This window comes from Lonchura striata, chromosome 12 (genome assembly GCF_046129695.1).
Source record: "Lonchura striata isolate bLonStr1 chromosome 12, bLonStr1.mat, whole genome shotgun sequence".
NCBI classification, from domain to species: domain Eukaryota; kingdom Metazoa; phylum Chordata; class Aves; order Passeriformes; family Estrildidae; genus Lonchura; species Lonchura striata.
This window is the reverse complement of record NC_134614.1, coordinates 15884085-15896658: the sequence shown is the minus strand read 5'-3', so window position 1 is coordinate 15896658 and position 12574 is coordinate 15884085. Positions and strand designations below refer to the sequence as shown.

General features: G+C 34.0%; 1 protein-coding gene across 1 annotated transcript in view; it reads left to right on the top strand.

Moving 5' to 3' along the window:
• The window catches only part of CFAP20DC (CFAP20 domain containing), a 69297-nt gene that overhangs the window by 47785 nt on the left and 8938 nt on the right, over positions 1 to 12574 (top strand). Inside the window, exon 15 of the mRNA XM_077786146.1 lies at positions 2444 to 2505. Within this exon, the coding sequence (XP_077642272.1) occupies positions 2444 to 2505 (62 nt within the window). The remainder of the gene's footprint in view (positions 1 to 2443; positions 2506 to 12574) is intronic.

Sequence of the window (12574 nt, the reverse complement as noted above, 5' to 3'; positions counted from 1 at the left end):
TAATTTTTTTCATCACTTAACCATTTTTAGCCTGATTTCCAGAATCATTGAAAAGTGTCAAGTTACTGACTTTAATGAATCTGCGAAAGCCTTGTGAATGTAAAGGCACATAGATCAATCACATCATTGAGCTGCAGTTAGAACAGATGTCCTTAACAACTACAAAACAGATATACTAAAATTGTGGATTTATATTATATGATAGTCTACCAGGAACTGAATATATGCTGTCAGGAGAAAATGTTGATATGTAAGTGGTTTAGCTGCTGCTGTAAAATATGACAGCCAAAAAGGAATAAAATCACTTTGAATATTATACATTAGCTAGTATAGCCTCAGTTATAAATATGAAAAACTTCTACTTTAAAATGGGTTTACTTTGAAGGAGAATTGTAAACCCTTGTAAAATGTGTGTGGGGCACAGTTTCAATTCAATAATATGTGTATATAAAGCTAAATATTTTTAAATCTTTTATTTGACTATGTCTTACCTTAATATTTTCTTAAATCTTAAGACCTATGAACATCCATGCTAGATTTGCAACAGTATGAAAGACACAGTTCTGTATATTGAAGAATGTAATGTGACGTTTATACTCACATATATATACATTATCCAAGAAAATCTGCAAAGCTTACAAAACATTTCTGTTTGAATGCCTTGTTTTATTCTTTCTTGCCCTGTCAGAGAATTGGCCCATTCAGCTTCTTGGATACTTGTTTCCACACTTCAGACACCAATTCAGACACAGCACAAACATTCTGGAGAAAGATCTATATGAGAATTCAGGGTACCCTACTTATATATGGTCCCTGTTTCTCATCAGAAATGCAGAGGAGAAGGATGATTCTCCTAATTGCTCACTCGTATATCCTGGAAGCTTGTAGTGGTATAATAGTGATATAATGTTGCATTGGCAGAATCCAAATTATGCCTACCACTAAAAGTTGTCTTTCAAGTTAGGAGTATTCACAGAGAAGAAAGATTACTTGTTCCACAAGCAACTTCCTAAATATAAATTAAACCACATTAAGTCTTGATGTGAAAAATATTTGAAATAGTATTTCCAGGTTCATACCTAATTTGTAGAAGGTCTTTAGGCCTCTTTTGTGAGTCTTCAGAAAAGAAAGCCACTTAACACAGAAATGGTCTGGCAGAACTGAAGTCTGACAGACAAGAGGAGTGTTATTTAAACCCAGAATTATGCCAACTGTGAGCTCAGTTTGACAACCCCTAGAGGGATCTGTTCACATCAAGTCAAATTGCAAAACTGAGGAAGAGTATTCTTTACTATGAAATGAGACTAAAAATTATTTAGACAGATATTCTGGTTTGTAGACTGACTAATTCATTCTATGTCTTGTCCTCATCTTCCAGCAGCTATCATCTGAGAATTGCACTATCCACCACCATGCAGTGAGTCATATTTGGTAGTAATTAGGATGTCATTCATCCTGAACACATATTTTACAACATCCCTTTCCATTTTCTAAAACCATGAGGATATACTCATTTTTTTATATTAATTTTTGTTTTAAAAAATTCATTTCTTAACACTTTTTATTATTTTAGCATTTAATGTACTGAATTGTACAAGTATTGTTAATGTATGCTTACATTTTCACTTCTTTTGAATTCCTTTCAATGATTTCTTTAGAAGTGCTTTTGAGGTGTGTGATAATGGCAGGGAGAGACTCTTCTGGTATAACCACACATATTCTGGGAGAAAATGTATTTGTGGATTTTAGAATTCTTGAATTTTTTACATCAGTTTATTGATTTTTCTTGCAAATAATTCTTTTTAATGCCATAAGCTAAATGTAGTTTGAAACTTTTAGGGCATGTACTTACAATCGGTAGGTAAGACTTGACTGGGAAATTATCATGCTTTGTATGAATATTCATACAGCCTTTTTAGCTATTCATGAACAGCTTAATCCAGGCTTCAAAGCTGCAGTGCCATGGAGAATCATATGTGCTTCAGTAATCTTCATTTAGGACTGCTTAAATCAGTGTTATTGCTGCTTCTAACCTAGTCTGCCAGCCCTCTTACCTTGTGTTTTCCACTCTTATAAATGGTTAGTTCTGCACAGATCCTACCAAGATTTTCTTCCTCATGTTTTGTACACATGTTCAATCCAGACTCTTGTGTCGTACAAGACCTTACTACCCTCCAACTCTGAAATTTCCTGACTGTTCCCACTCTCACAGGCAGCAGAGAAATAACTGTGTGATCTCCTCCTTAATTCATATGCATTTCCACCCAGACAAAAATCATCTTTTGAGTTGTACTTTTGTACAGTTAAGACCAGAATATCCATTTTTAATTTCACATATAAGAAAAAAGACTGTAAAATTGTAATATCAGAAGCTGCAAATGTATCTGCTCATACCAGATCTCTGACATACTTCTAAACAATTCATTATTTTTGTTTTCCACAGCCCATCAGTCAGGAGCATCACTATCAGAAAGAAATGAGCCCACTTTCTCATTCCAGCCCACGGTAAGGTTCCATTTATAGCCCAGGCAGTAAGGATTCAGTTAGAGTGTTCTGAATATTAAATGTGACACTCTTTGATTTAATCTTCAATCTCTTTTCAATTGCAACCTCCTCTCAGAGGGTTTTATTGCTCGTTTTAGTCATTGTCTACAGTATGTCTGAGCTGTCTGGGAACACAGAACTGAATTCTGCATGTTTTGGATGTACCACTGTGTATTTAAAGTATCTGACACAGGCCTTGCTCCTACATCTGCTTTGATGTGTGATTCAGCAAATCGTCCTCATCTCACATACATACACTCTCATCTATTTCTTTCTCCCTCTCTGCTTTGAAGGCTTAGAGCTAAAATTCTGTATGCAACTGTAGGTGTCAGGGAATCAATTGGTTCCAAAAGATTTTAATGCTACTTATTAAGAAAGCAGGTTTTTTTTCAATAGATAGCCCAGTTAGGAGAGGGAGTTACAACACTCTGGGATAGAGCAAATGGATCATTTCTACAGTATATTTTGTGTGTCAGATTTTTAGCTTGATCTATTTTGTTTGGAATCAGGAACAAAATCCCTGTGAATTCAATGTAAGGTGAGATGACAAGGGGAGAAGGTGGCTAAGGAAAATTAATCACATTGAGACTGTTCAGACAATCAAGATTAATTGTCCAGTTTCAGACCTGCTTTGTACCTGTGAAACCCGAACATCACTTTGTCAATTTTTTAACTGCCTGAACAAGAGGTGTACTAATTTTTAAAAGCAGTCCTATTTCACTTTCACTTGGTGTCATTAATGTGGATTTTGCTTGTCCAAGTTTCAACTGGATGATGTATGTGTGTTGGGGGGCAGGGATGGGAGGAGAGGACATTTCAGTTACAACTTCTTTATATTTTACCAACAGTCTGAAATGTTCTCTGAGAGCTCACTGTCAGTCAGTTGTGCAGGATAATGTGTTTCTCCTCACACAGATGTTTTCAGCCACTTTTTTCACTTGCTATCCATATTTTTATGGATTCAGAATCTTCTGATTAGATTTTATGAAGTGAACAATCTGGAACTTTCTGTGCGCGTTCACCCAGATGCATCAGTTATTGCAAGACATAACCATATCTTTCCAATATATTACTGGAGTTAAAAGAATAATCCTGGATTCTTCTTTCCTCTTACATGTAAATCAAGGTACTTATGTTTGTCTGGAAGACCTCTCTGCCTTGTGGGTGATGGTTGTCTAAAGAACCATCTCCTTATGACTTCTTGAATGGATGAAGTGGACAGAGATAATTGACTACAGTCCACAGAGTACAACAGGAGGTACCTTGAGACAGAACTTCGGACTCTTTATTCCAAAATTGATTTTATAGTTCTGATGACATTATAATTGCCTGTATTTTAGTGCAAGCTACATTTTTTGTGTTCTTTTTGCCCATACATTGGTTAAGTCAGGTTTTATTAAGTTATTTTTATGCATGTGCTAAAGCAATTTGGTACTGGTAAACTTTATATACTGGAAAAACAAATAAACACCATTATCTGTAAAAAGGAAGTGTTTCATCGTATCAAGTTAATATGATCAATAATGAAAACTTGTATTTCCATATAATAAAATTTAAAACAAAATAGTATAATTTATTACTTAGTTCTTATGCTATTTTAATCCACTACACACAGTGACTTAAATTTCCTTAGAAATAATTTTCGAGAAATGCAGGTGGTATTCATAAAATACCTGACTTGCAAGTGCCTCATAAATTCAGTAACCCTTGTGAACTGCCAGAAAAGTATTATTGGGCTGTAAATACAGAAGATGACAAAATTATGAGGTCAGTTTGCATCATGATATAAAAACTGGAGATGATGTGACTTGAATACCATTATTCACATCATTACCTTTCATTTATAATGGAAAACTGGAGGAAATAAAAATAATGGTAATTCTATAACTTAGTTCCTAAACTGTTTCTAAAGGCAATTTTAACAAATCCTGTATAAGAAACTAGAAAATATCTAAAACTTTGTAAGCCTACTGTAGCTTTGTAGGAAACACATGGAATATTTGAAATAGAGCCCCTTTAGGTGTGTGGGTGTAAATGCTATGGTATAAAGACACTTACATGGTGCATTTACCAAATTAACAAATAGGTTTTTGTAAAGAGGAGTAAAGAACAGATCTTGAGAGTAATTTTTAAAAGTGTAGTAGTGATATCTTCTGGGAAATGAAAAGAGACCAATGTGGAAGCTATTGTCCAGTAAATGTAGGTTCTGTCCATAATAAGATAAAATAACAAGCCAGGAAAGAAAGCCTGTGAAAGTAATGGAAATTCAGTCAATAAAAAGACTCAGCTCAACTCATTGTCCATTGGTTCTGCTGGGTAAAGGTCATAAGTCTGCCAAGAATATTGCTCCTGCCATAGAAATCAGCCTCCCTGGCACTGCTCTGCAAGGCAGAGAAGCAGTTTATGAAAGGAGACAGCCGAGGGCAGAGGCTGCAGGGCCAGGAGAGGGAGGTGATGTGGGTGTTCCACCCTACAGCTGATGTGCTGCTGGCAGAACTCGGGAATTGTTTCTTCTCTGCAAACAGGGAGCTGGAAGTGTCCATCTTGCTTCTTCCTCCAGTGCAAGGACTACATTTTGCTATATAACCAGCATCTACTTAGATTTTCTCCTCCAAACTTTTTGTGTGTTACAGAATGTTTGGAAGTTTCATTAAAGGAAATCCTGGAAGATCGTAAGTGTTCTAGAATTTCAGCCATGCTCAACTGTGATCTCCAGAGTTGCTCTCTGAAAAAGCTCACTTGAACCATCATTTATTAGACTTCTATACACTTCTACAGATGCTCTCCAGAAAATTTATTTCCAATAAAAGATGATTTTTCTGCCTTAGAGAAAGGTTTCAATTTATTAGAAAAACCCTGTCTTTGTAAACATTGCCTCACTAGATCTTGTCTTGACATCCTACTCAACACTTCCAAACTACAAATACAATTTGTTTATCTTGTTCAAACAGTTGTTCCACAGAAACTGCACTAAAGTAGGGCACAAATGTTTAAATATTTAATTGAGTATCCTTTCACAAGAAGTATAATTTGCTTAAATAATTTTGCACCAAATGTGCATGGCTAAATTTTCAATTAGGCTTTATCCAGAAGTTTCTTTTTCAGTTTCTTCTAAAATTAGCTGATAAGTTCTGCACCCTCTGACAAATGATTAAGAGCCATTGGCCTCCCTTCAATTGGGCTTGGTATGAGCTGACTAAAGCAGGTTGTCTTGTCATTGTAACCTACATTTGTTACGTTAGACTGATTGGGATGTCATCATTGTTCTTCCTCTACATTCAAAAAAAACCAAAAAAACTAAACAATACAATCAACCCAAAGAAATTAAATAACATTTTCATTCATTTTATGGTAAATGTTATAGATTTGAGATTTGTCACCACAAAATGTTTCAGTGGTATGGGGAGTGGTGTGTTTGAGGAGGACAATAACTTGTAAAAAAAAAACTGTTGCTTTTACCTTAAGTAAAAAAAAAAAATACCCAAATCCTCTGTTGCTACTTTATCCAACAATGCAATTTTCTTATTTTCATAGTGATATACATGCACAGCACCTGAGGTAATGAATCATGAGATGCATAAACATGTACCTTTAACTAAAAGTATCTTTGAATGATATTCAAACTTGATGACTGGTAAAACTTAGGTATGTTAGTTATAAATATAAATTATATGTAAATATAATAAACACCTCTTTCTGTGCATTCTGAACACTCTATTGGTTTCAGAGAATAAATTATTTCTTTCTCTTTCTTTGAAATTTTCTTCTAGAGAAGTCTTTTTTCAGAACCTATGGTTACCATATATATTGCCATTATCATGGTACCTGACATTTGCATAATATCAGTGATTCCAGCATAAAAAATATATCAGCTGTAAACTTTCAAATATTAAAAATATCTTCAGCTTTGAGACTACCATTCAAGTACTCTCATCCATCCCAGATGAAAACTAAACATTCCAATAGCTGGTGCATGTGTTATTGTACCGTTGAGAGATTCTGTAAAATTAAACTCACCCATGAAATGGTGCAGTAAAAGAGGGATTGCAGCTATAACATTTATTTGCACTACATCAGAACCTCTCCTTCATTCAGGGTATGAAACTCAGGCACAAGAGCCCTTCGTATTTCCATGCAAACGTTTGAATAGCAGAATAACTTAGTTAAGAGACACATTTAAAGACTGATTTTTTCAAACAAAGAAGCATATTTATTCTTATGATTCATTATAAGATCATACAATGCCATTATTTTGGAAAACAGACAATATTACATTATGAAGTAGTATAAAATTACACAACAGTTGTCAAAATAAGTGAACAAGAACAATGTATCACAAAACATACTTTGGTTTTTATTTTACTTGTTCAGTTACTTACCCACAAAATAGAGTAATTTGCAGTAGATCTCCTAGTCGTTAATCTGAATTAGCAAAGTTCTGCTGCATTTGTCAGGCAATAATGTGCATAAGAAAGAACATGACAAAAGAAGTAAATGGCACAGGAACCATCTAATTGAACCGGTTACATTTTTTTAATCATGATGCTAAAAAGCTTAGCTGCAGAAAGGCTATGGAGAACCAGGTAGCTAACATGTTAAATCTTGTTAAAATAATCCAAAAATGGCTTTTCCTTGTATGGGAATCTAAGAACATGGAAACATGACAGTATGTGCACTAAGGATTTAAATGTAAAATAAAGCAAATGCTTTTTAACATGCTGTTACATCCATGTTAATTTGAGGTAGTCTAGTTCTTCTTGTTCTTTTTCTTCTTCTTTTTATTTTATTTTTTTAGCTTCAGGACTTACCGAGAATAATTTTATTGGTTGCACATTTTTCTGGGTATTCTCGGGCCATTCAAACAAAGGCCATGCTTATATGTAAAGATGGAGAATAGGCAGTAAAGGATTTTACCTCTCAGGCATATCAGATGGAAAGGACAAGCTCCCTGTTCCCAGGCTGTTACAGTCTCTCCATCCTCAGCTGAGCTCTTGCTCTGGCCCTTTACCCATGTGGCTTTTCCCAGGGCATTTCCAGGGTTTATGGATGACAGATTGGTTTGGTCCAGCCACAAGTCAGCACCTAAGGTCATAGGCCATCTTCTGAATATTCCAAGAGCCCTGGGAAATGCACAGAACAGTCAGATGCTGTTGGTGGCTGGTTGTGGAAAGAAAAATTACTTTGATTGCAACAAGACTTCTTAGATTCAGGTGCTTCCTGAACTGGTAGAAGAGTAAAACAAAATGTCTTTTTAAAAATTTATTTAATTGTTAATAGTATGCCAAAAAATAAGTACATTCTACCTAACAGACAATTAAATGTGCAAATCCATTTGGTTCACTGATCAATGAGTATCTAATGTAGTTACTAGAATTTACTTGCTTTGGTTAGATTAACACAAGGGAATTTTGACACACCTTTGCAAATTCATTGCTTCAAATTTATACACCTGATCTTCAGATAAATGAATCACGAGTAGCAAGGAAGAAAGAGCTAGTACTTTACCTATATCAGGTGTTAAAACACTGGTTTTCTCTACTAGTGCCATTTATATTGCTGGTGAATTTCAAGACTATAATCTAGCCAGCAAGCTAACATAGTGATGATCTAAAGGTTCAATCTTTAAGTAAAATTAAATGTTCCTTCCATTTAACAGAAGCTATGATAACAATTTCATGTATTTAGCTACAAAACATAGACAAAATAGCAAAATATATTAATTACTAAGATGTTAAACCTCCAGATTCAGGTAATTTGTATTTTTAGACCAAACTGTATTTTTAAAACCAAATTGTGCATGGTTTTAATAGCCTGCACAAAGTTATCATTTCAACTTTGATAATGAAAGACAAACTAGAAAGCATTAACAGGTGAGATTTTCAGCCAATACCAGTCAGCATAATTATAGTATAGATACCTGTGGTAGCACCTTACTTTATCTAAATATCTTGTTTAGTAAGTAGAATTCACATCTCCCTTGTTATCCCTGAATCCAATCTAGCATCCCTAAGATAGTTCATTTAGAGATTTAAGACTTTAAGAGCAGATTCAAGTGTTCCCTGCACAGTTGCACTTGTACTTTTTATGATCTCATGGACAATTAAATTATTTGGCTTTTAAGGAAATCCCTGCTTCCATTAGAAATGCAGTGTTAGACAAAATGGACCTGCTGAAGTGGTTTGGAGGAAGGAAGAAGGCATTTTCTAAATATGCTTGTGATTTTCTCAATCTTAGTGCTTGGGAAAAAAGAAAGTTCCAGTAAGGCATACAGTAAATGAAGATATTATGTATTAGGGATGGAATGAATCTGTCACTTTGACGGATTGTGAGGCAGAGAACAGATTAACAGATTACTCATAGTCAGAATTCAGCTCACTGTGAAAAATGTGCAGGAAATGATAAGTGTTGCTTTGTGCTGATTTAATGATATCTTGAAACTACAGTAGCACTCCAGGAAAATAACACAATTTTAGCTCATGGCTTACTTCTTTTTTTAAATTATCAATGTATTGCCAGATTGCCCTTAAATACTTTTGCAAATAGAACTTTCAATTCATGCAAAGTCATAGGAAGATATATATTTATGTTATTTTTCAAGATTTTTGTTAAAATATGCATTCAAAAATCCTTGATTTTTATGTATAAGTATACTCTGTACTCTTTTGGTAATATATCTTCTGCTTCTGTGAACTCACTCCGTTTTTCCATTTAAAAAAATGCTGGTTTCCCCACCTGGAACTGAGTAGCACTGAACAGTTATTGATGTAGAAATTAATACTGAATTTGTATTTGTTTATGGAATTTTTATGGAAAAACTTAAAAATTTTCAAAAACTTGAATTGTTTAAAGCAGTTTAGATACAATAATGGACAACCTAAAGCTCAGGTGATTTCATAATTATGACAGTCATATGTAGTGGCAGGACCTGAAATTAGTTTCAACATATTTTCAAATAATAATTATGTTTTGTACATACATCAAACAAATCTCATCATTAATAGCCTAAAAAAGTCATTGTTCACTACTGAAGTTATTATTGAAGAATTTATTTACATGGAAGTACTTCTGCTAAAAAATAAACTCAAACCTCCCATTATGCATTCAGGACTTACATGTGACAAAGCAGAAACAAAACAGTGTGTGTAGGTAATTTGCCTTAAGTTAATAAAGTTACACATGTGCCTGAATCTGATGAGATATGGAAATAATTGAAAATTCACATCTTTTAATCTAGAGGAGCCTAACCAGCAACTCATACTCCAAAGAAGTTGGATCAGGGAATAGATGAGGGGTCTTACAAGGGACATTACAAAGCCAGGTGACCTTTCATTAAATTTTCTTAAATAGATATAATTGAAATTGAAAACAGGAGGAAATTAGGTCTTTATCTTAACAGAACTGGAGCATCCCTTAGATGGGAGCTGGCACTCTGCATTCAGTGCATCATGGTAAGGTATCATTATGCACTTTCAGCATTTGCAGCAGGATTTGCTCCACATGATATTAAATACTGCTAATGCAGCAGAAGTATGCACTGAGATTTAAGTTGATAACTACACAAGATGTCAGGAATTGGTCCTTTTTTTGTTAAAATATTTTTTACAGTTGCTTCATGCATTGACATTTTCTGGCCCTCCACTGTTAGTCAAATAATCCACTGTAAAAACACAGTTCAGCAAATGTGCTCCTCTTACTTCACCCAGGCACAAGTCCATTCTCCTCTCAAGTTCATAAAAATTCACTCAGTAGATGCAGATAACTATGATCTTTTGTGGTTTTAGTGATTGTACCCTGCAGGTGCTGGATAGACTGTCAATCTGATGTGTTAATAATGACACAAAACTAAGGCTGGTTTTTCATTCTCTGATTTGATAAAATGGCACTTTTGCAGTATACTACAAGGTTGAACAAATATTCCTTTTAATTTTGGTATAGATTGTTGGACAACACTATACTAAAACTTCGAAGCATTTCATTTTTTTAATAAAGTGGATTAAATGATCCCATTGATTTAAGTAATACAAATTAAATGTGATCCAAAAGAAATGCAATAGTATATGCTGTCTCAAGATAGTGCAATATTAAAAATCTTTATATTAAGTGATTTGACATTTTCTCAGTCTCCCAATCTGCAAAAGTATGTGTAAAAAAATCAGAGTATCAAAAGTATTCCTTAAGATTTCAGTGAAAAACATCTGATTCTAAGGATTTCTGCTGATGGTAGTAATTTTAATACATTGTCATTGACAAGTGCTGCTTAATAAAGCATCACTAATTTTCTCAACAGACTTTGCTGATGGAAGCCTTTTTTCTGCAAATTTACCATGCTGTCGTAAGACTGAAAATTATATTCATAAATCCAAAATATTCTTTTGCTTTCCATCACAGTTCAGCTGTCACAGGACATTTCACTGACCTGACCACTATTATCTGAAAGTATTTAGAAGAATTTTTAAGTAATATGTAACAAGATTATATAACATTTGCATTATATTTTAATATGGAGACTAGTTTTCAGAATAATTAAGAATTTTAGTGCAAGCTCTAAAGTACATGGTACTGTTGAGTGTGTGTGGAACCTATTATGTGCCTTCCTATAATGCAGCTCACAATGTCAAAAGACAATATTTGGCATTCCACACTGTTATCAGGAAGCTCTAGATGGTTTATTGCACATTGATTGAATTGATTCCAGCTGGAGGCATTGATAGCATAAATAGAGTGGTTTTAATTAGTCAGAATGTGTGATTAGCTTTTCTGTTTTAATGAGATAAACTAGCTTCTTTAATAAAAAATATATATTCTCTATTCACTCAGAAAAAATCACAATAACCAGGAACACAGAGCACAGTCTGTGTTTCTCAGAATATTGCCAGTTGCCTCCATGCTAGTCCTTGACTTTTGTCAAGGTCTAACACATTTTCCAGGGTGCTCTTTTCAAATTCACTGAAACCCTCTGTCCCACACACACACACACACACACACACACACAAACACACATTCTAGTTGCCTCCTAAAAGCAGCTGCAGATTTTACTGTAGAAAGTTGGGTGTGACTGCTCAGCTGCAGCATCTGTCAGAATTCCTGTTGTAAAGCCACTCCTCAGAAGTTTATCCATCAACTGCCAGCATTTAATCTTCAGTCTAATTGAACCAGGAAGATTTCAGCACTCTTTTTTTTTTTTTTTTTTTTTTGATTTCTCTTCAAGTTTTTAGGAGGTTAATTTAGACTTTGGTTATTAACTTTAAAAGTTGGTTAGCAAGTAACTAACCTACTTACTAGAAGTAATAAACCAGTTTTTAATATGTATTGTGTAAAATGTTTTATCCTTCAAAGTAATACTAGGTCAACAATGAAACCTTAGTACTGTAATGTTTTGATTACATGTCTTGGTGGGAAGCAGTTGAATAGCAAAACTATTTGCTTTTCTTGGACATTGAGAGAAAAAACATTAACTGAATCAAGACTATCTTAATAGGAAACAATAAACTTTCCAGCACATCTCTGTTGCTTCTGTCATTGATAAAAACTTCTTTGCCTCCTTCTAGAACCACCAAAAGCATTAGATCTTATACTTGTACCTCCTAGGAAAAGTAGTTATTCATCTACTGAATCAGAGGAATTAAAATAAATATGAATATGAAACTTAACAACTTAATATAATATTTGACTCCAATAAATGAAGGACAAAATCAACAATAAAATCACCTGGCTACTCAAAAAATCATTCCATCTCTGATTTCTCAGACTTAATATTTCATGTAGATCTTCCAGATATGAGACTTAAAACTAAAATTCATCCATTTCCTGAGTAATAAAACCTATTAATACAGCACATATACTGGTTTTAACAACATATTATTAAATATTAACAGCATATTATTTAATTTTATCAACATATTATTACCTTGTTCACTCATTGTTTTCTAAATGAATTGCTTTTTTCTTTTACATTGGAGGTAATTACCTTACTATCTTTCCTTCTTGCTAACATCCTCTCTGCTTTACAGGTCCTGTTTTCTTTAGGAAT